General features: G+C 33.4%; 1 protein-coding gene across 6 annotated transcripts; it reads left to right on the top strand.

Moving 5' to 3' along the window:
- Positions 1 to 143: 143 nt before the first annotated feature.
- LOC111052854 (PRKCA-binding protein) lies at positions 144 to 22,094 on the top strand. Of its 6 annotated transcripts, none has more exons than XM_022339669.2 (9): positions 144 to 323; positions 1,551 to 1,773; positions 10,125 to 10,236; positions 10,914 to 11,042; positions 12,103 to 12,376; positions 13,449 to 13,582; positions 14,822 to 15,015; positions 19,903 to 20,155; positions 21,571 to 22,094. In XM_022339669.2, exons 2-9 carry the CDS (start codon positions 1,652 to 1,654, stop codon positions 21,940 to 21,942), a joined length of 1,590 nt encoding a protein of 529 aa, XP_022195361.2. In that variant the 5' UTR covers positions 144 to 323; positions 1,551 to 1,651; the 3' UTR covers positions 21,943 to 22,094. The 6 variants fall into 6 exon arrangements, with proteins under 6 accessions (XP_022195361.2, XP_039284937.1, XP_022195367.2 ...); XM_039429002.1 differs by lacking the exon at positions 14,822 to 15,015 and adding an exon at positions 16,288 to 16,481 and having other exon boundaries at positions 148 to 323; XM_039429005.1 differs by lacking the exons at positions 144 to 323; positions 1,551 to 1,773 and adding exons at positions 7,178 to 7,261; positions 8,193 to 8,268.
- The last annotated feature ends 1,472 nt before the right edge of the window (positions 22,095 to 23,566 follow it).

Below are 23,566 nucleotides of genomic sequence, written 5' to 3'. Positions count from 1 at the left end.
ATAACAATTATTTTTGATTTTTTTCCTGGATAATTAAGGGGTTTTCTGAAATATTTTTATTATGTTTTCTTTTAAAATTTTTCTGACGCATGACAAACATTTAACAAAGGTGCAATCAGTGTGGCATTGCCATCCTTCCACACAGCTGTGTATTCGTGTCATACAGCGTACTGTCGTCTGTTTGCTGTGATAAGAGAAATGTATCAAGTTGACTTTTGATATATTTGTGAATTATTTTAAAATCTTATCAATTCATTATTATTTCTAAAACTAATCAGAATGATAGAGTTTGATGATGAATATTTCTTTGAAGAAGACAAAATGTAAGGTTTCGTGCAATTCTTTCTATTATCGTCATTCAACCCGCTGCTTACGGGCTCTGTAAATTTATTTAGTTTTAGACTAGAAAATATTAGTTTATTTTTTCACTTTGTGCATAAGTAGATACATAGTATTTAATGCATTCATCTTGCTAGTTTTTTATTGAAATTATCTTGCTATAGGTGCATGTTCAAATAGTTTCAATTAAATCGGCTATAGCTTGAGCTTAAAGTATTAGTAGTTTGTAGCTTAGCATTGCTTGCTTTTTCATTTTTATTGATTATTCAACTTTTTTACCTTATAAATTCAATAATATTTCACTAAAAGATCTGGCTAAAAATAACTTGTACAAATTGAGATTTTATGAAACTAACAAGAAAAAATTCATACTGTGTTTACAACATAGGCTAATGGTTGTCTTATAACAACATAATGTAGCCTATATAAAAATGTCCATTTAATAATAGCTATAAGCTGTGATGAGGATTTTTTGTTTTTATTGAATGAAAAAGACTAATAAATTGTCAAAAAACTACTGATTTATTTATAATTAGAAAGACCGGTCTCGGTTATTACACCATTGTCAATCTCTGATAAACTGTTAAATGATATAAATGATATGTTAGATGATATAATCTAATAAATGTTTTGTTTTTATGTTATTCTATTAATATTAAAATATAAATCCATTTTCAATTATTTTGATCTTTTAACTAACATTAATCTTGGACGGAATTACTTTTTTATTATACAAACCTTCAATATTATTGTAAGTCAAATTTTAATTTGAAAACATTTATGCACGACTGGGGCTAAAGTCTAGAGACAGCCGGCCATCATCCCTGTTGTCAAGATTTTTTTAATTTGACCGATATGTATGTATGTACATATATATGTAATGGTTCTAATGAAGTTCAAGCACATTAAATTAATTCATTTAATTGACATGATTGATGTAAATACAGGTTATGCTCAAACCATTGTAACGCAATACATTTAGAGAAGTTAATCTAACACAATACATTTAGGGAAGTTAATCTCAACCAGAGAAAAATCAAGTATTAAAGATATTTTTACTCTAGGGATGTTTTAAAATGTATGTTATCTAATTCAGCTCCACCGTGCTATAATTTTCTTGGAATATTTTTATCCTTCCCTTGCAAGAATTTGTTAAAATTATTATTTGTGTTTTAATTTGTTACAGATTTGGTTTCATTTCTTTTTTTCAGTATCTCTTTGTTTGAAGCAGCAGTGTTGAATCGCCAGTAGATAAACCCGTATACAACTTTGAAAATCATTTTGTGAAAACGAGAATTTATTTTTGTAAAAAATGTGGTCAAGCGTTGGAGCTCAGTTCACCGAATATAACTACACTTTACTTGATATTGCTACCACAGCTCCTATTCCAAATGACTATGTTTTCAGTCAGGACGAATTCACTGAAGATAGACTGTATGTTCAGCACCATTTTTAATTTATTTACATTTAAATTTCGTGCTTTTTATTTAATTTATACAATGTTATCACACTGATATTATTGTACTCTCATCAAGTGCTTTTTGGTTATATTTAATATTATTCCACGTATTTTTACTGTATTATAACTGTGCTTATTGGTTTTTGCAGCAAATGTTTTCAATGTTATATATCACAATGTATGCTTTGTGCACATTTTTGCGCTGTAATAAATTTATGGTGGCTTGTATTTACTTGTTTATTCACTATCTGCTTTATATTTTACAATAATCTACTCCAATTTAGTAGTATTAAAACTTTTACTCTCCAATATAAATAAGAAATAGTCAACTACTATGAAGTTGTTTATATTAGGCCAACTTTGATCAATATTGTTTAGAATTTTTTTCATTTGTTTTTAGTTGAGAGTACTTCCAAGTTGTAGATTGGGGTGCCTACTCACATATATTGATATTACCCATACATATTTTAAATAATATTGTTAATTTTACAATAGTATAATTAAATGATATTTTTCTCAAATTTGTGAGTGTATTGCCAACATAAATTATTTCAAGTGTGTTGGCTAATTATATAAAATATTTACATGTTGGTGGGGTAATCCTTACAGGAAGGTACCTCCTAGCCATATGCCAATGCCATAGTGATATTCCCTTCAAACTGACAGTATTGCTTGAACTGAAGGCATTGATGTTATTCTTTGAGGAATGCTGTCTGTTCAAAGTTAATCCCACTATCGGTGAAACTACTATACGTAGATTACTATGTATTACTTGTTACATTACTTTTACTACGTTTTTTAGATGATGACCCAATTACATTTATTATTACAACAGTAGTTTTTGTTGTTACACCATCATATCAATCTAGTGATTGAGAAACAACAACACCTTGTGTTTTGTTGATTCAATAAATGGATATGTGATAGCATATAATTCATTGTATTGAGATCTGAATATGTTCTCAATTTAGTAAGGAGCAATTATAGTGATACATTTCTAGGACAGTAAAGAGCAAAATAATCTTTGGTCTACAGAAAACTTTGATTCTTCGTTTTCTTACAAAAATAAATCATTTCAACTTTCTTTATGTAATGGAAGAGATAAAATAGTAGAAATTTATTGGAATAAAATGAGTCGGAATTTTTACTGCCAACTACTTTTTACTTTTGGTGCTCTTTATTTACTTGTTACTTATACCATAGAGAAACGATAGCGTAAGTAGATATCCCATGGTATAGGGCGTTTATGTCGCAACTTTTGCTGTTATCCCAAGCCGATAGATCACGTAGTTCTTTCCCATGCAGCTGTGTGACGCTGGTAGTCTCTCAAATTGTACCGTTCCTACACTCTCACCCCAACAAAACAGTAAAAATTGACAGTAATCGTCTTGAGATAACAGTAAAAGTTGCGACATGAATTCTTTATACCATGGGATATCTACTTACGCTATTGTTTCTCTATGCTTATACGTACTTGATATTTTATCCCTTCGTCGTTGGCTGGGAAGACCAGACAGACTGTGTCAAGAAAAACTTGGGGTACTTCTCCTAATAATAGAGGCCAACATTTCTTAAGCGAGCAGCACACAGTCTTGCTGATTACGACTTATGGATACTCATTTGGCTAATCTTTAATTAGAGAAAAAATGTATCAATTTTAATACAACAATTTTGAAATTACAAATGCATGAATTCCTCAGTGCGGCAATTTCTGAGAAAGATGGTGAGGCTGCCCTAGATGTGAATGTGAACATCAGAGGTTTCAAGTAAGTATATTGTTGTCCTGTTGTGGGGTAGATTATAGAGTTGTACTTCCCGACAGTAGTCACCTCCACCTCCACTTGCCTTACCGGTCTAAGCCACTCCACCAATTGGCACAATCCTACACGATTTTTGGAAAACTACGACAGTCACTGTAAACGTTGAACTGGGCCACATTAAATGCGGTTTGTACCAAAATAACAAAGCTCAGTAGCCTTAGGCTATTTACAGACAGACACATCGATTTTTGGACATTATATTTTTTGCCGTCCTTCTAAATTCTATAGATTACACAAATTATGTTTGTTAAATTATGTTTCACGGATGGAATTAAATAGAGAATGCATGAGCGCTGCTATCCAGAGATTGTCAGTTTGGTGTAAGGGTAAGCATTCTTTACTGGCAATTGGAGGTACCGGGTTCGATTCCCGGGCTGGCAAATAATTTTTGGATAGTAGTTCTCATCGAATTCCCATCTAGCTGTTAACCCTGTTGTCAATGTCTGCAGTAGCGGAAGTCTTCGGGGTGATTTACAGCATTTATTTAGGCTTTTCGTTAAATAATAATTATTTGTCAATTTCCGTTTAATCTGATAAAATTTATAAGGACGGCAAAAATCGATTGTGTGTGTGTGTGTATCTCCTGGCTTTATATGTGCAGGTTTCATCTGTATTTCGAGAAAATAATATGTGTTATCTGGTCAAAAATTATGAAGTTAAATATTATAGATGACACGATATAGGGGCGATTTTCAACATTGTTTTGAGAACTGAATAATACTCCTATTACATCAGGACACCCAAGAGTCCAAGTAGGTCGCGGGGCATTAGCTCTTATGACTCATATCACACTAGCAACACCTGGTGTAAGAAAAACGTAGCACTGGGTATTGCACTCAGTCGCTGACATACATATGGTGCCAATAACTGGTTGCCTTGTTTAATACGAGCCTTCCAAATAAAATCATATTCCTCGCAATCAAAGATTCTATCGAAAGTCGACCATATTCCATGCAAATACAGTTTATAAACATATCAAGATGATAACATCATATTAATCTGTTCTTCAAATTATGAAACATTCTTTCTCTGTTGAAAAATTTGATCCTCATTGTGAAAGGAAAGCACCAAAAACTTTAAGGTTTTGCAAAGGCTAAAAAAAACTTTCTACTGGTGATATTTTTTAAAGTTTTTCTATTCGTAGGCTATATCATGAAGCTATCAAAAAGAAAAAGGTTTCTCGGGAAAACAGTTTTTTTCCTATCATTACCTACTTTTTGAGATATAAGCGCCTAAATTTTAAATTTTTCGGACGGAACATGTCAAGTTCGGTAAGAGATAAATCCATAAGATCTAGAGGATAGATTCTTCATGGTGTTGTTAATCTATATAGTAAAACAAAAATTTTCTGAAAATATTGATTTTTGAGAAAGTTTTCAATTAACCAAAAATAACTCAACTAAAAGTTATTATTGGTCATTTTTAGTAAATTGAATAACTTTCTCAAAAATTCATATTTTCAGAAAATTTTTGTTTTACTATATCAACAATAATATTAAGAATCTATCCTCTAAATCTCATGGATTTATCTCTTACCGAATTTTAAATGTTCTGTCCCAAAAATTTAAACTTTGGGCGCTCATATCTCAAAAAGTAATGATCTGAAAAAAATGTTTTCCTGAGAAACCTTTCCATTTTGATAGCTTCATGATATAGCCTACAAATCGAAAAAACTTTGAAAAATATCACCAGTAGAAAGTTTTTTTTAGCCTTTGCACAGCCTTAAACACAGTACCGTATGTAGAAGCTATATCTTGGCGCTTTTTAAGAACGTAAAATTGATGATAAAACACAAATTTATGAATAAACTATAACTGTATATGTTTTTAATGTATATTGATCTGTAAATATGGCAATAGCACTCGTATATCACAGTATAAGTTGAATAGCTTCATAGTATTCTTACTACGATTATAACATTCATGCCCATTCAGAATTAATATTCATGTATTTTTGAGTAATTATTGATGTTTTTGAACATTCCACAAGCCAAATCCACCATTCGGTCACTATTGCTTTTACATGATTCCCCAGAACTGTTCACTTGAGGTTTTCATTTTCATAATTAACACTAGTTATATTTCAGTTTCGTTGAGAATGAATATTATTGATATACAAATTAGTTTTTAAATTTTTTAATTAAATTAGAGTGTGATTGTAGAAAAGTCAATTGATAATTTATTCAGCCCTCTCTTACTTTAAATTATATAAATTAAAATAAACGTTATTGACAAGCTCGAATGTAAAAAGTTCCTAAGTAAAACATTCCTAAGTAATGAGTTCACTGGTTTGTTGTCAGAAATATCACTAATTTTAAAACTAACATCCCAGTATTTTCATAATGGATAGATATCACATTAACAGTATCTGAAGTCATTCCTGAGTGTTTGTGAGCTTCAATGTAGTTTTTGAAGTTTATTGTTTTAAAATTGATGACCTATAATAATTATAAAGGTAGGAGCTGGAATCAATTTCAAAGTTTTTAGCTCCAGAAGGATGTAATAAAAATATCAATACCTCATGAGGTTAACCTTAAATAATTGATTTTTTTTAATGTCCTACAAGACATTGTGTAGGAAAAAATGAGTGAACCTCATATTCCCAGAGAAATCTATGTTGTACTCTTTTATCAGTGAGTATTTCAGAGTGTCAATGAGAATTTTGGCTTGCTAATTATCAGTAGTTACACATGCTTTTTTGACATTGCACCTTACTTCTACAAAATTTAAGAATACGGTGATATAATACATAAAGGATAAATGAATAAGTACTGCTACTTCACTTAACTATAGCAAGTCATAATATTCCAGAGTCATGTGAGATTCATTAATCGATCAATTAAAAATATTATTATATTTATAACAACAAAATATAATTATATAGGCTTGTTGAATAATATAGACTTGTTGGTGATTGAACAGGTTTTATTATATATTTACGTAGATACTAAGTTGATAAATGAAAATAATTCATTCAAAGACAATCCAAATGAGTGGTATACATTAAATCCTTTGAACCCTTCTAAATCAGATGTTGACAATGTTGACTAACAGTAGTATAGTCCTTTAGTGAAGACCACGTTATAATGGCAGTGAATAAAGATAGGTAAATAACGATGCCGATTCTCTGCATTAATTAATTATATTTCAACACTGCCAAAAACATAATTGGCATCGTTGTGGACCTAGAAAAGGATAGTACCACTGGCTTTGTCGAATGATAGACAAGGATAGCAAAACCAAAGTTGATCAAATACTGTCATTATAACGTGGACCTCACTATATATGCGTTGCAATATCTCCTGTTCCTTATCATTTTTTTCATTTTATCAAATCATCAATGTACCAATTTTTTATTGTGTTTTTAAACTATTATTGATGTTTCATAGAAAAAAATGATGAAAACACTGGGATTTTGTCAAAAATATCACTTATTCATTGTAAAATAACATACATGTTTCGACACCAATGGGTTTCATCTTCAGGAAAAAATAGTTGAGTACTGTATTGTTTGTTTTCAAAAATTAATTTAATCTACTAAACATTATTCGAAAATTTTCTAGGGAAAGTGTCCTTGAATACAACAGTGGGGATAGCAGTAGCTTGCTCAATTATCCACCTATGTTTTTCTATCAGGATCAAATGTGAGTTGAAGTAAATTATTTATTCATTTTAATTTATAATTTTTCATAAATTACTTGTAGGCCTACGGTTTGATGAGCTTTTAGCATAAACTTTTAGCGTAACCAAATAGACATCTTGTAAAATGTAAAATTCAAAATAACAGAGTAATTAGTGTTCATCAATATAAAGGTTTGTTCTCTTTGTTTTACTTATTTTCTAAGTAATTATCTATTGAAATTAGCAGAGAGATTCCATAGCCAGTCTCTGAAGACTGTATTATACTTATACCGCATTTTTAGATGGCCTCGTATGATCATCCATTCTGTTGATTAACGATGTAGAATAAATCCTTCAGAATATAAATAGATAGATATGAAAGCTATTCATGTTTTAGATTTTACTAAATTCTATTAGATTCAAATATCCAGACATGTCTTACATTTTTAAGATCTCAAATTATATATTTGTTTATATATAAACCCATACAATATTTCAGATTCCTTGAACAAATATTATAATTACAGTTATTAAAAACTATTACTCATGTGTGGAACGCCTTCAGATTTTAACATCCGTTTTCAACACTCTCACAGACTTTTCACACGAGTGTTGAAAATGGATGTAGAAACCCGTAAGCGCTCCACACGTAATTGCTAGCTTTTAATAACAATTAGGACTATTCAAAAATTAGACTGTTTGTGTTATAAAAATGGATAAAAAATATTATCAACTATATAGCTGTTTGTCATGGGAAGTTAATAGCGACGAAAATAACAGTAGTAATTTAAAGTATTGAATAGTACTTTAATGTAAATCACATTATTATATGTATCAAATACGGTACATTATCTAAAACAGAGCTTTTCAATCGCAAATTAGTTGGCTTTGCAGCATAGGTTTGTTATTTTCTGAATTTTTGAAATTTTATACAATTTTCTTTATCTGTTGCAGGCGAACTAGAATGTCCATAGATTCACCCTGTGATGTGTGCTGCACTCAGTAGAGAAATTTTCACAAATTTTGCTTAGTAATTAATAAAAATTATCATTACAAAGTAGTTTCAACAAGTTTTGGCTTTTCGCAAGTTCAACAATAATGAGCTAGGCTACTTATTCACTTTTATTTTTTTGTTATTATGTATCGGAAAAAACATATAATAATATTCCTTAGGGAATACTGTTTTAGTCTTCAAAGTTTTGTTTTTGAAAAATTGTTTTTGTTTTTTATTTCTTAAAGAGACTGACTAGATAATGTAGTTTTTTTAAGAAACTTGAAGTTAGTTTAAAGACTAATTTATTGAACAAAAAGCAATGAATCTTGAATACATGTGTGTGCGTGTGAAGTGGTTTTCACTCTCATGAGTTATAGGCCTATAACATAATACCAATTAGAAGCTTTATACTGATTTATTATATAATACAATTACTAAATTAGAAGCTTTATACTGATTTATTTTCTAATAATATTAATCAATTTCAAGTCGTTGAGTTTTGACATCATAATTTCAAATCAATCAATAAATTCTCAATTTCATTCACTGATTAAGAGGAAACAGAAATTAGATTTCAGGGATTTGACTTTTTCTCAATACAACTTAATACACCTAATCATGCTAAGTTTTATGTTAATTTATCGTCATTCTGAAAACAGAAGAATTAGGCATTTTAACACCTCTTTTTTAATACTGAACCTACCATGTTTAGAGCTTATTTACTCAGAATAAGATTTTTAGACCCCTATGTCAATTAGACTAAGGTAAGTAATCACCATGGATAATAATAATTATAGAAGATAGGTAAGACTGCTGCTGTATTCTCTGTACTATCACTGTTATGTTGGTATTAACTTATAATTAACTTGAGAAAGCATTTTTCGATGCTACAATAATACTAGGTATTAAAAATCATATTGTATTATAATAAGACTGTAAAGGTGTGTAGTAGGAAATTTATCTATATAGGTTCTTTCTTAACATGATCTGAGAATGGAACACTGCATATATTATTGTATATGTTCTCAGCTTGCTTAATATTGTTCTAAGCAGCTCATATTTAATGTTTTGCTTGACTTCTGAACACAGCTTGTGGCTTCATTGTGCACGAATTTTCACTTTTATTTTAATCTCTCTCTTGTGTTGTGTTGTTAGTTGCATGACATCAGTGTTATTGTTGTCACTCTTTTGTTTATCGTTATTCGCCACTTGGATACGTTTAGAAATATCAATGACATTAGTAGCAAACTTGGTATCTTGGAAGATTTTTATAATTCGTCCAAACATAGTGCTGTGTAGGCTAGTTTCAACATCGAAATTATATATACAAAAACGTTGAATCTTTTGTTGGTGATTGAATTCGTGCATTTTTTCAATTGGTTCATTTGTTCATATAGATGAATTGGTAAGCTATAATGCCTACTGTGAGTTGAATAATATTATCAATTATTGGTAATTGGTTTATTAGGTAATAATTTTGCTGGAATAGAATTGCACTTTTCTACGTAAAGCGTATCTCTCCATCAGTACCGGTATAAAAAACGTTGTTTCATTCCAGTGTTATACTGAAGGTGATGTACATCATATTATATGTTAGTTGGTAATCATATTAAAACGTTCTACTTAAAATTGTCACAAAACCACTTATTTGTAAAGTTAGTCTCATTTTCTTCATCCTTGCCAATTTAATGAACTCTACTAGGTACTAGGGATGACTAGAGTCAATTGATTGATAATGGTGGAGCAAACGAAACTATAGTTTCTCCATGTTCAATAAAATAGTGATCATGACAATATTTGAAGAAAAAATGCTCAACTTGAAGATCTCATGTGTTTGAACTTAGTTGTGCTTGTTGTTTTTAGTTTGTGAAATGTATGTTTCTGTGCCGTAGGGGGATGACAATAACCTCTGGGATTGTAACAATAAAGAAGGATGCAACCAATCTTATTGGCATCAGTATTGGAGGAGGAGCACCTCTCTGTCCTTGTCTTTACATTGTTCAGGTTGGTATAATGCATTTATCTTTTCCATTTTTAGTTTTTCAAATAATTCACATTTTTGTATTTCAAACAATTTGTTTTCCGCTTTGTCTGTGAAAAACAGTCCTGCATATCGCCACAAATTTTCTACACTCTGGTCTTTGGAGCAAACAAAACTACTTTTCCACATTATTTTTCAATAAAAATAATTAAACTCTTCAGATGCCTGTAGTCTAATCTGTTCTATTTCCAGTAAGCCTTAAATTTAATGATAACAATAATTATTACACTGATTCACACTGGAAAATGACTGATAAAGAGTTTGAAACATTTTTTGTTGAAATAAAAATACAGTACTAAAGGGGTGTATGAGGTTTACTAAGGTATGATTTTGAATTTTTATGACACTGTTTGTAGGCTATAATCTGTTGATAAGTACTGTAGTAATAATTTAGACAATTGTAGCATTTATTTTTGTAACCTTATTGATTCAAGTATCGTACCGTACTGTATAACATTTCGAGTACATCTGTAGTTACAGATGTAACATCAGATGAATACATAGTTTATTTCATAACTATTCATATATTCTGGTACCCAAATACTCAACTGTCTCCAACATAATACATTTCCATCTTTCCACAAATGTATTTGCTTAGTTAACTGAAATGTTTACATTTTTTGTTGTTGTGTGAATGCAGGTATTTGACAATACGCCAGCGGCTAAGGAAGGAACTCTGGAGAGTGGGGATGAGTTGGTGGGGGTGAACGGGGCATCAGTCAAGGGCAAAACCAAGGTGGAAGTCGCCAAAATGATACAGGCATGCAAGGTGAGATCAAACCCAATTCACCTTCACCTTATTATTTCTGCTTTGTTTGCAGTGAATGCAATACAAGAAATATGATCAAATTATGATTGTGATGTTGGATAAAATTATATATGAAATTGTCACAACCACTTGGAATATCTTTGAGAAACCAGTTTCGGTTGCTACACTATCGTCAAGTGAATATTGTGCAACAGAATATGAAGTGCAGATGATTGGTAGTGCATTATTGTTGGAGACTACGGTACCATATTATGATTTGTAGTGTAGGCCTGCTGCAATTTGTATTAGTACTACTGTTACACACTACAATCATATATGGTTCAATAATCTACACTATAGGTAAGTGTTATGATTCACTCAATTCAAATAAAGGAATAAATAATTATATCCTCCTGCTTGACTTTTAGGCTTTCATTCTAATAGAGATTGTGTAGCGAACGATATAGGAAATTAGAAACGAAATCAGTGAGAGGGTCGGTTATAATAATTATACTGTTAATTCTTCATTTTTTTGTAAATCGGACTAATTTTTTATAGGTATTCTGTGTAAGTTGAGTTATTTGTAGTTGGCATCACCGGAGAAATTTGTTTGTTGGAATGGTTGTGAGATAATGAGTATTTCAATAGGCCTGAGGTCTGAACCAAATATGCAGTCCGCCTTTTATTATTCCCTCAAATAGGTAATATATACTAAATATATACCTAGAAAACCCCAGCACCACTCAGTGTCCCAGGCCTGTTGCCAGGTCCAAGGGCAGACCGAATTTTGTCCGCCTAGTGTCAGTTCTCCTACTTTGGAACCTACTGGTGCTACGAGGGTACCACTTCTGCAAGTTACTGTGTGGTTTCCTGTATATTATATTAGTTTTTATCCATTTATATCGTTTCTTTATTGGAGCCTCATTAATTTAAAGCCACTCTATCCCCATGAAGCCCAATTCATGATAATAAACAGGTCAGTCGTAAATTAGCTTTCAATAATTTAAATATATTTATTTGTGTTCTGTAACTGATACATGGGAATCTGCCTAAATACTTACTTAACAACCGCTTTTGACAGGATGAAGTGCAGATAAAGTACAACAAGCTGCACGCGGACCCGCAGCAGGGCAAGACCCTGGACATTGTGCTGAAGAAGGCCAAGCATCGGCTGGTGGAGAACATGAGTGCAGCCACGGCCGACGCTCTCGGCCTGTCGAGGGCCATCCTCTGCAACGACACCCTCGTCAAGAAGCTCGAAGAGCTCGAGGAGAAGGAGGTCATGTACCGCGGTCTCGTCGACCACACCAAACGGGTCATGAAGGCCACGCTCAATCTCTTGTATGTATACAAGGGTAAGTAGTTGTGACGCTAAATAGTCAATTCATAGAGCCAAAACAACAATTCACACAACTGTTTCTTCTTTTCCTCCTCCTCCTCCTCCTCCTCCTCCTCCTCCTCCTCCTCCTCCTCCTCCTCCTCCTCTTCCTCCTCCTCCACCTCCTCTTCCACTTTCTCTTGCTCCTCCTTCTTCCATCAATTCTTCTTCACTTTCTGCTCCTTCGTCTCATCATCATCCTCCTCCACCTCCTCCTCCTTCAATTTCTCCTCTGCTACTTCCTCCTCCTCCACTTTCTCATTCTCCTCCTTCTTCCATCAACTCTCGTTCACCTTCTTCTCCTTCGTCTCATCCTCATCCTCCTCCACCTCCTTCTGCTTCAATTCCTCCTCTGCCTCTTCCTCCTCCTTCAATTTCTCCTCTGCTACTTCTCCTCCTCCTCCTCCTCCTCCTCCTCCTCCTCCTCCTTCACCTATCCCTCATTTTCCCCCCTCATCCTGCTTTACTAACTCCTCCGCCTCGTGTTCTCCACCACTCCTCCTCTTTTATTCCTCTTCCTCCTTAAACTCACTTCTTCTTCTCCTCTTTGATATCAACTTTATTCCTTTCCCTCTGTTTCTTCTCCATCAATACTTATTCATATTCTTAAACTATTCTCGTTTATTAATTTTCGCTTCACCTTTCTTTCTTCTCCTTATTCCTCCTCCTCTTCCATTTTGGTATTTTTCTTTTTTATTACCTTTGCATAGTTTCCAACTTCGACGTTGTTTCTGGTGTTGTTCTACTAGCTTATTTTTCTTGTTTCTTCTTCTTATTCTTCCTCCTGCTTCTTCTCCACCTCATATTCACACTCCTCTGCCTCACCTTCTCATCTTGCTCCTCCTACTTTGATGAGTGAATTAATCCATAGTACTTTCTGGAGTTAGATACAGGTTCTTATAGGAACGTATGTAAAGCACTTTTCTAGTACTTGATAGAGTTTGTATTACAGCTGGAAATTATATTGAAAAGGTTTGTATGTGCCATCTAGGAGAACCCTATCTCTCATTCGTTGATTTATTCAATGAATTTCAATATTTGTGTTGTAGCATTTGGCGATGCTTTCGCGGAGATCGGAGTGAGAGAGCCGCAGCCGAGGGCAAGTGAGGCATTTAGGCAGTTTGGCGATTATCACAGGCAAATGGAGAAGTCTGGCATCAAGCATTTGCGGGCCATGAAACCAGTAAGTATTTTACAATTCCCCCCCCCCCCCCCAATTATACCAGGTTTTGAATTTTATTGAATTCAAAAACTCATCTGAATATCATTTTTACGTGTGTATAATAGAAGCTAGTATTTTAGTAGTTTCAGGAGTTGTAGTAAGTTACAAACATACAATGCTTTAAAAAAGGAGATTCTTTTAATTATCATTTGTGTGTGATAGACAAAATAGGCTATTCCAATAGAATCAATGTCCTCTTTTCAATATGTTATTGCCAATTTTTTTTTAGATTGTAGGCATACTATTTTATTGTCATGTAAAAGCTATGGTAAACTATTGTGCTTTTATATGCTAGTAATTTGTTAGGAACTTTATGTATATATGTTAGTAAGCTGAACGAGTTCTTTGAGGGGAAAATGAGTGTTTCTTGATTCATCTTCTTGTCTGAGATTGGAGTGTTATGAATATTATAGTATTAGGTAACATTCAGGTACTGTTTATTTATTTTAATGTACATTCGTCTCTTGCCTTCGTGGCCTGCTGACAAGAAAATATTATTATTATTATTATTACCCTAAAATTGCTGTAGCCTTCCTGTAATAATTATCTTGTATATGCCCTTTCTTCTCTGAGTTTATACAGTAGGTGAAGACTTTGGCTTTGTATGTTTAACTCGATTTTATAGAATTTCTGTCCAAATAATGTTTTTTATGCTATTTTATAATTTTCAGCTACCGTGAATAGAATAAGAACCCTAATTGTCGTTTTTTCTTTAGGGTTACTCTTAAATATGAATAAAAATGATAAATCTTAATACACTTTTAAAATTGTTCAATCACGACATGTTTCGGCTATATAATGTCATTATATGCCATCAAGTCATGTCGTGATTGAACAATTTTAGAAGGGTATTAAGATTTCTCATTTTTATTTATAATAAGAACCCAATATATATTGTTATGTGGTTTTGTATTTTTAAGAATATTTTTTTAGTTTTTTTCACTATTTTTAGTCCATCTTATAGTTTCATCACTAGCGTTAGAATTTTGCCTCTTATTGCATGTGATACCGTATTGTTTGTGTAAATGTGTGAAAGATATTTTTTGAATTTTGAAGCGGAATAACAAATTAACCCTAATTTTTCTCATCAGTAGTCAGTATGTGAATCATTAATAGAATCCTATATTAGTTTTCAATCTATCTGTGTGTTTCCAAACACAGTTAATAGAAAATTTCTCCTAATTTTGTTATGTTTGACAGATCCTGGCCGATCTTGGAACATATTTGAATAAAGCCATTCCTGACACGAAGCTGACAATCAAAAAATACGCTGACACCAAGTTCGAGTACTTATCCTATTGTCTGAAAGTGAAGGAGAAGGATGATGAGGAGTATGGATATGCTGCTCTCCAGGAGCCTCTCTACAGAGTCGAAACTGGAAACTACGAATACAGGCAAGTATTAGTAATAATTCTCTGTTTGATTACCGTTAAAGTTGTTCTATATATTTTATTTGACTATTTAATTATAGTCTCATTACCCACGCACAAGCCTAGAGCTCATGTGGTGGGCATCTTCCTCAGCAAAAATAGTTAGTAAGTCACTAAAAACTTAATAAATAAAATGTTACTTTAATTGATCATATCAAGATATCTTCTATAACATCTACTCCATGAAGTAGGCTATTCAAACTAATAAAACCGGCATCACATAAAACACAAGAAGAGGAGGAATGCAGTCACAACTACATAGCCATCGTTTGTAGATGACACTTGAATATTCCATATCTAGGCCTTTGTATCAATGAATGATACAAGGAACATATTCAGGTACTAAAAACAAAAACAAAATCTGCATTTGCCGACCACCTAATTCAAGAAAATCACAAACACACAAACATAAATACTGATCTACAAATCATACACATAAAAAACAAAGGACCAGAATTAGATACAATAGAACAATTTGAAATATACACCAATTTAAAAGCAATAGACAATGTATATTAAATGAACAAACCAACTTCAAATCCCACATCCTCTTTGATTACCTTCTCAGCCACAACAAACCCAATAGACACCAACAGCACAACAGACACTAATCCAATAGACACCAACAGCACACTAAAAAAATTGCCATTCTATCCTTTTACTTGTCTATGAATACAACCAAGAAGATGGCGGAACTGCCGAAAGATCTCGTTGTCCAGTGAGTGATTAATTCATTTATTGTAAAATATCTGACTGCTATAGTGAGGTCCACATTATAATGGCAGTGGATAAAGATAGAAGAATAGCTATGCCGATTCTCTGCATTAATAAATTATATTTCTACACTGTCAAAAACATAATTGGCATCGTTGTGGACCTAGAAAAGGATAGTACCACCGACTTTGTCGAATGATAGACAATGATAGCAAAACCAAAGTAGATCAAATACTGTCATTATAACGTGCACCTCACTATAGTCGTTTTTTTCTAAAAGCAAAAAGTGATCTAAGTACCCTTTTAAAATTGTTCAATCACGACATGTTTTAGATATATAATGTCATCATATGCCATCAAGTCATGTCGTGATTGAACAATTTTAAAAGGGTACTAAGATTTATCCTAATTTTGTTATGTTTGACAGATCCTGGCCGATCTCGGATATTAGTTTTCAATCTATCGGTGTGTTTACAAACACAGGTAATTACAAATTTATCCTGATTTTGATATGTTTGACAGATCCTGGCCGATCTTGGAACATATTTGAATAAAGCCATTCCTGACACGAAGCTGACAATCAAAAAATACGCTGACACCAAGTTCGAGTACTTATCCTATTGTCTGAAAGTGAAGGAGAAGGATGATGAGGAGTATGGATATGCTGCTTTACAGGAGCCTCTCTACAGAGTCGAAACTGGAAACTACGAATACAGGCAAGTATTAGTAATAATTCTCTGTTTGATTACCGTTAAAGTTGTTCTATATATTTTATTTGACCATTTAATTATAGTCTCATTACCCACGCACAAGCCTAGAGCTCATGTGGTGGGCATCTTCCTCAGCAAAAATAGTTAGTAAGTCACTAAAAACTTAATAAATAAAATGTTACTTTAATTGATCATATCAAGATATCTTCTATAACATCTACTCCATGAAGTAGGCTATTCAAACTAATAAAACCGGCATCACATAAAAAACAAGAGAGGAGGAATGCAGTCACAACTACATAGCCATCGTTGTAGATGACACTGAATATTCCATATCTAGGCCTTTGTATCAATGAATGAAAAACTCATAAAAATCAAACCCAATTGTCTGAGATGTCGTATAATTGTTCCATGATGGAATACAAAAGTATTAATATATTCTACTGGAATGGTTTCATTGATACAAAATAAATTTCAGTAGAATAGACAAATATTGTGTTTCTATTAATTCCATTCCAAGCTCTGTATCAGCTTGAAAAACGAATTTCTCCAATACAGGAATAGACTCCACTCTTTGATTAAACTTGCAAAATACAATTATTATAAAAACAAAATAGATGAAGCCTCCCACAATCCCAAAAAATTCTGGTCAACTGTAAATGAAATATCTGGAAGACCTACTCAGAAAAATTCTTTCCCTATAAATGTGCTTATACAGGATGGGCAAGCCACAGGACAACATAGTGTTTCAGATGTTAGTAATGGCTTCAACAAATTCTTCTCCTCTGTGGGGAGGTGTTTGGCTGATAGTATTACTCCCAGGGGTGAGCCAGCAGTAAACGATTCTTATCATGCTGTCGAGTCTCGGTTTGAGTTTCAATGTGTCACACAAGAAGAACTCAAGCAGGTGGTTGGCAGCATGAGAGGAAACAGCGCACCAGGCCATGACCGGATTCCTGCAAGAGTTATTAAAGAAAACGTGCTCTCACTCATACACCCTATTCACTATTTAATTAATTTGAGTTTACAAACAGGCAAATTTCCAGATGTACTCAAAATCTCCAAAGTTATCCCTATCTACAAATCTGGCCCCAAAACCAATTACAGTAATTACCGTCCAATCTCTCTTCTGGCAATAATTTCAAAAATACTAGAAAGATGTGTGAAAAACCAATTAATGCAATATTTGACCGAGAATAATATTTTATCAACATCACAATATGGTTTCCAAAAATCAAAAAATTGTTCAGACGCGTTTTTTGACCTATCTAAACATATTACTGAAAATATTAAAATAAAAAATAAATTGATAATTACTTACCTTGATTGGCAAAAGCCTTTGATTCTGTTGATAGGGAGAAACTCATGATAAAACTGGAAATGATTGGACTCAAACAGACCTCCTTACAGTGGTTCAAGAGTTATCTACAGGACAGTTTCAATATGTCCAAATTAATGATAATATGAGTGGCCTGGAAAAGGTTGATTACGGTTAAAGTTGTTCTATATATTTTATTTGACTATTTAATTATAGTCTCATTACCCACGCACAAGCCTAGAGCTCATGTGGTGGGCATCTTCCTCAGCAAAAATAGTTAGTAAGTCACTAAAAACTTAATAAATAAAATGTTACTTTAATTGATCATATCAAGATATCTTCTATAACATCTACTCCATGAAGTAGGCTATTCAAACTAATAAAACCGGCATCACATAAAACACAAGAAGAGGAGGAATGCAGTCACAACTACATAGCCATCGTTTGTAGATGACACTTGAATATTCCATATCTAGGCCTTTGTATCAATGAATGAAAAACTCAAAAAAATCAAACCCAATTGTCTGAGATGTCGTATAATTGTTCCATGATGGAATACAAAAGTATTAATATATTCTACTGGAATGGTTTCATTGATACAAAATAAATTTCAGTAGAATAGACAAATATTGTGTTTCTATTAATTCCATTATGAACAATATTGAGCAAATAGGCTAATATATTTGTAGTGAATAAAATTTAGAAACCATGCAAGTTTAATTTGCAAAGTGCAGAATATGTACGTCTGTTTCAGAAATTTTCCACTATTTCTTTCAGTTGAAATAATTATTTTTCGGAATGAATTTTATAGAATCCTAGTATTTTTATGTATAGTTCTAGTATTTTTATGTATAATTCTAGTATTGGATGAATTTTAGTATTTTCATAAATAGCCGATTTCTACTAGTTCATTTTGTATCTTAAATAGACTAACACTTCTATCTATCAATACTATCTCTTCGAGTTCTAGCTCCATTCTCGTATTGTATCTACACCAACAATCTCTTACTATAGTTAGGTCCACGTTATGATGGCAGTGGAGAAAGATGAACGGCGTTGTCGATTCTATGCTTTGCCACTGCCTTCTGTAGAGGATGGCTGATACCAGTAAATCTGGTGTAATATTAGCTGTTCATTTTTGTTTAAAATAATAAAAAATTTCATTCATCAAGAAAAAAATATTTTTAGATAATTTTATAATAAATTTTCATTATCGAGATTTTTGTTGATTATATTATTTTCTACATTTGGTCTGGCCAGAGAATTCGAACTGTAGCGCCAAAATCCCAGACTGCAGTTCTGCCAATAGCAGGCTTGTTTGCGCCAGCGCAGATCGTCCTGCTGTTTTGGCTTGTTGATGTAAAAGCCCCAGTCGTTCTTGTCTTGTCAGCCCGTTGTCTTGTTGCAAGACCGAATTTGTATTTTGTCATGTAATTTCGATCGGAAATTTCTTGTAAATAATTGTTTTGAGTGTAGTGTGTGTGAATTATGAATATAACAGCGTAAATAGTATTGAATTGAATTAATTTGAATCGGATTTGAATTTATAAAGAATCCAGTTTGAGCTTTGTTCGAAACACAGTGTATGACCTGCAAGTTGAACACAGAATCAACGAAAAGACAGCCCGGAAGCCTGAACCTGTCTTATTCCCAGATTTCATCCCACCCTGAACCTGATCAAAACACCTAATAAAGGCTTAAAAGGGCAAGTAGTCAAGATTGGATTAAATCTGGTAAGTTTTTGCTCTTTTTTATTGTTCATTAATGCAGAGTTTAACTGTACAAATAACCTGGCTCAAATTGAAGATTAAATTTTGCCCCTTGTTTGTATTTGATTATTTGAATAGTAAATTACAGTCCTCTGGTAGCTCTAGCCTGAGCTTTGTTCAGAACAACATTGTTAAAAGAAGATCTGGCAACGTTGCGGAGCTAGATGCTAGAATGAGAGCTAGAGCTAGAATGGGATATCACTATCTGCTTTGTCGAATGATAGACAAGGATAAAAAAAAATTCAATCAAATACTACCATTATAACGTGGACCTCACTATAGAAAACAATACCGGTATTTTGCTCGAAACTAATTCAACATTTTCAATTTTTGCCGCCAGACTTCTGCTGCGATGCCGGCAAGAGGCGCGCGCCCGCTTCGCTCGCCTGCGCTCGGACGTGCTCGTCAAACTGGAACTGCTAGACAACAAGCACGTGCAACATGTTGTGTGGCAGTTGCAGAAACTTGTGGCGGGGCTTGTGGCCTTCCACCAGGATGCCCACGAGTTGATCAAAAGCAACTCTCTGTTTCCAATTGAAATGGACCTCACGCAGACCGCGTTCCAGTACAACACTACTCAGACTGTTGCTCAGGTAGATGAATAAAGCTGGGTTTAGGCCCGCCGCAAAGTAGACCCACGCTAATCCACTAAAAGCAACCCACGCCGTGGGATGTTTTGTAAACCAGTGCTATAGAATTATTCATAATCAATCAGCTGACAAGTGGACTATTATCATTACATATAATATGTGTGGAGAAGCCTAGCAATGGTTTACAAAACATCCCACAGCGTTGGTTGCTTTTCGTGGATTAGCGTGGGTCTATTTTGCGGCGGGCCTTACACCGGAGTTGATAACAAAAGTTTTAAACATTTTTGTTATTAACTGATGTTGATAACAAGAGTCATTAACATAATGTTAATAACATTTTCTTTAACATCAAGGAATTTCTGTTGAAAACATGGGTTATTAACTTTTGTTAAGAGAAATGTTTGACGATTCAGTCAAGTTGATAGCTTTTTGTTATTAACTCGTTTTATTAACTTCAGTGTAAACACAGCTTAAGTAAATAGAAGAATGTGTGAACGAATTACAAATACCAGATCAGATAAAACCAGACTCTAGAAGCCTCAAGAATAGTTCTGGCCCCTTGCGCCTTTCCTTGTACCTTTTATACAAAGGGAAAATAGTTGTGTGGCGTCCTCTAATATACCTCTGGCGGCTACTAAAATTCAGTCTACTGTCCCTGTAAAAAGGGTTCGGACGCTGCTTGTGTCTCTGTGTGATGGTGGCTACTAGTTGACACCACTATTGTCCCTTTGCGCTAGGGCTCTACATTTGATTGAAAAAAAACCTTGAAATTTTGGAGTTGAGGGTAAGAAATGCGGCAGTTTTGCTGTCTGAAAGAGAGGTATGATATCTGATATGTGCAACTGAGAACTATCACTCCCTACTGCTAACTCCCAGCGCATGAGGAGACAGGGGCCAGAACAATTCACAAGGCGTGATTTAAAGATTTAAAAGTGATTTAATAATAAGCAGTTCGTGATGGAAAACAACATTGAAGTATTCACAAGGCCTCTGATAAGGTATGCTGGGGAAGAATTTTATCAATCTCCAATAGTATTTTGTCAGAGTCGTGGTGATACACGACAGTTTTTCCATTAGGCTTATTATATTCAGTTATTTTCAGTATTATCTTATTATTTTGCTATTTTTATTTTACAATTTTTGTCCATTAATGGAGCAACTGTGATGGAGCATTTTTTTGTTTTCACTCATTTTTTCAGATAAACCTTTAAAAATGTGAATTAAATTGTTATCAGAGATGTTGTAGAGTTGTTCCTAGATAAAATAAAAACATGACATTTGGTCGTTTCTTCTACTTGAATAGTTTTATTATTGACACAAAACTCAAGTTTCGATGCTCAAGGTATCATCCATCTATTCCATTTATTTGTTCGTTTTTATCTCAATGTGAATAAAAAAATAGAAAATCTTTTTTCCAGTACGAAGATGAAGATGACGAACTACTACAGCCGGCAGAGGAAGTGAGAGAGGATACAGTAGAGTCTTCGGTGGCCTTGGACATTGTCGACCTGCTTAATAGCAAGGAACTCAACGGAACTGAGCAACTGGTAGCCACTGATGACAACCTGATTAGCACAGACCCGGCTAATAGCCACTTCACTAACATCGACCTCGGCCAAGGTCTGCTTATACCTGACCTGAATGCTGCTGACGCAGCAAGTTTGACGACAGATTTCGCTGATTTCAGTCTCAACTCGCCGTCTCCAGTTGATTTGAAGCCGCCCAATCTTGACCTACAGAATCTGGATGATAATGATATTCCCACTGGGAAGCTGATTGGCATTGAGTGAATACAGAAATATCGTGTGTAAAATATCGTACTTAAAATCAACATTTACAAATGTATACAGATTTATATAAATATTGCGGAATTTATTTGAATATATATGAATAAAGATTTCAAATAAATATTATCTACACAAATAAATATATGCTTAATAGCTATTGTCTACTTATTAATTTTTTTTTTAATGTTTTCATCCTTTATAGTGAGAGTAACTTTGAACTTCCATCATAAGAGATATAAACAAATGAGTTGATGAATGTATTCAAAATCTGTTGAATTAATACTTAGGTCTCAAATAATTACCTACTTTAAAGAGTACCTACGTTAAGGGAATGCAATAATTACCTACGTTAAGAGAATGGTGTTCCACATTTCACATTATACAGAGTGATTCATAATTATGGTAAAATAATTCAATACGTGATAGTAGAGGTAAAAATAAGAAGAAAAGTTCTTAAAAACATATATCCATAAACGCTTCATTAGCGAGCTATTATAGTCTACAGGATGAAAGATTTCGCCCGGAATTCATTTCCTCTGGTGAAATACACCGATGCTGAATTGTTTGGGGACTAGTTTTTAAAAAACGTATGGTGGATTCATATGGAAAAATATCTGAAAAATTGAATAAAACTAGTCTGGAAGCTGTAGTGTGAGTAGTTTTTGAGAAAAAAGTTAAAATATGCAAGAAATCTACGTAGAAAAACACAGACTTCTACGTTTGATGCACAATAACTTTCTTTAATGACCAGTAAACATATGATTTTTTGAAATAACAATTGTAGAGAATTTAATTCTAAAAAGAATTATGTAAGCTGTGTAAACTAAATTTAAATAATAGTTGAATAAAATGTATTCTAATGTAGTACATTACACCACAAAAATTTGCTGTTTTATGAGGAGAGAACTAATAGCTCATAGGTTGTAGCTGATTGCAAATAAAATATTCGTTTTTTTATGAAAAGTTTGATTCCTATATGAAAGTAACATATTATCTAAATGACATTAAACTTATACCAAAAGACTAAAGTTGATGATCAAAGTGACCTCCGTTGTTCTTAATGCATATGTTCAGACGTATTCTCATCGATTGTCGGACCCGTTCAAATATTCCAGGAGTCTGCTTTAATTATCAATCCTATTCCGTTCAAAATTCTTAATCGGAGTTCTTCAATTGTATCAAGTGTTCCCAAAGATAAAATCCAAAGGATTCAAGTGTGGTGACCTAGCTGGCCATGGTACTGGCCCACCTCGGCCTATCCATATTGATTTGGAAACCTGTGATTCAGGTGTTCGTGTTTATGAACAGCAACACTGAAGTGTGCTGGAGCTCCATCATGCATAAACCAAATGTATTGGCGCAACTGAAGAGGTACATCTTCAAGTAAGATAAATAGCTCCTCTCTCAAAAAGTTGAAGTGGATTATGCCATTAAGCCTGGGAGAAAGCTCGAACAAAAGTAGATTATCTCCTATGATTCCTGCCCAAATGTTTACTGAAAACTGATGTTGTGGACGATTAGGATTGATGGCATGAGGATCGTCAGCTGCCCAAATATGTTGGTTGTGGACGTTAACGATAGCAGTTCTTGTAAAGTGTGCTTTGTCGGTAAATGAAACGGTTGTTTA

The sequence above is a fragment of the Nilaparvata lugens genome, chromosome 5 (assembly GCF_014356525.2).
Source record: "Nilaparvata lugens isolate BPH chromosome 5, ASM1435652v1, whole genome shotgun sequence".
NCBI classification, from domain to species: domain Eukaryota; kingdom Metazoa; phylum Arthropoda; class Insecta; order Hemiptera; family Delphacidae; genus Nilaparvata; species Nilaparvata lugens.
This window is presented reverse-complemented; position numbering and strand designations above follow the sequence as displayed.

What these genes read in the sequence shown, in the direction of transcription:
- LOC111052854 (XM_022339669.2), top strand. Translation starts at nt 1,652, where the DNA reads ATGTGGTCAAGCGTTGGAGCTCAGTTCACCGAATATAACTACACTTTA. An exon ending in AAATGATACAGGCATGCAAG is followed by an intron (nt 11,043 to 12,102) that starts GTGAGATCAAAC and finishes CGCTTTTGACAG; the next exon opens with GATGAAGTGCAGATAAAGTA. An exon ending in CTACTCAGACTGTTGCTCAG is followed by an intron (nt 20,156 to 21,570) that starts GTAGATGAATAA and finishes TCTTTTTTCCAG; the next exon opens with TACGAAGATGAAGATGACGA.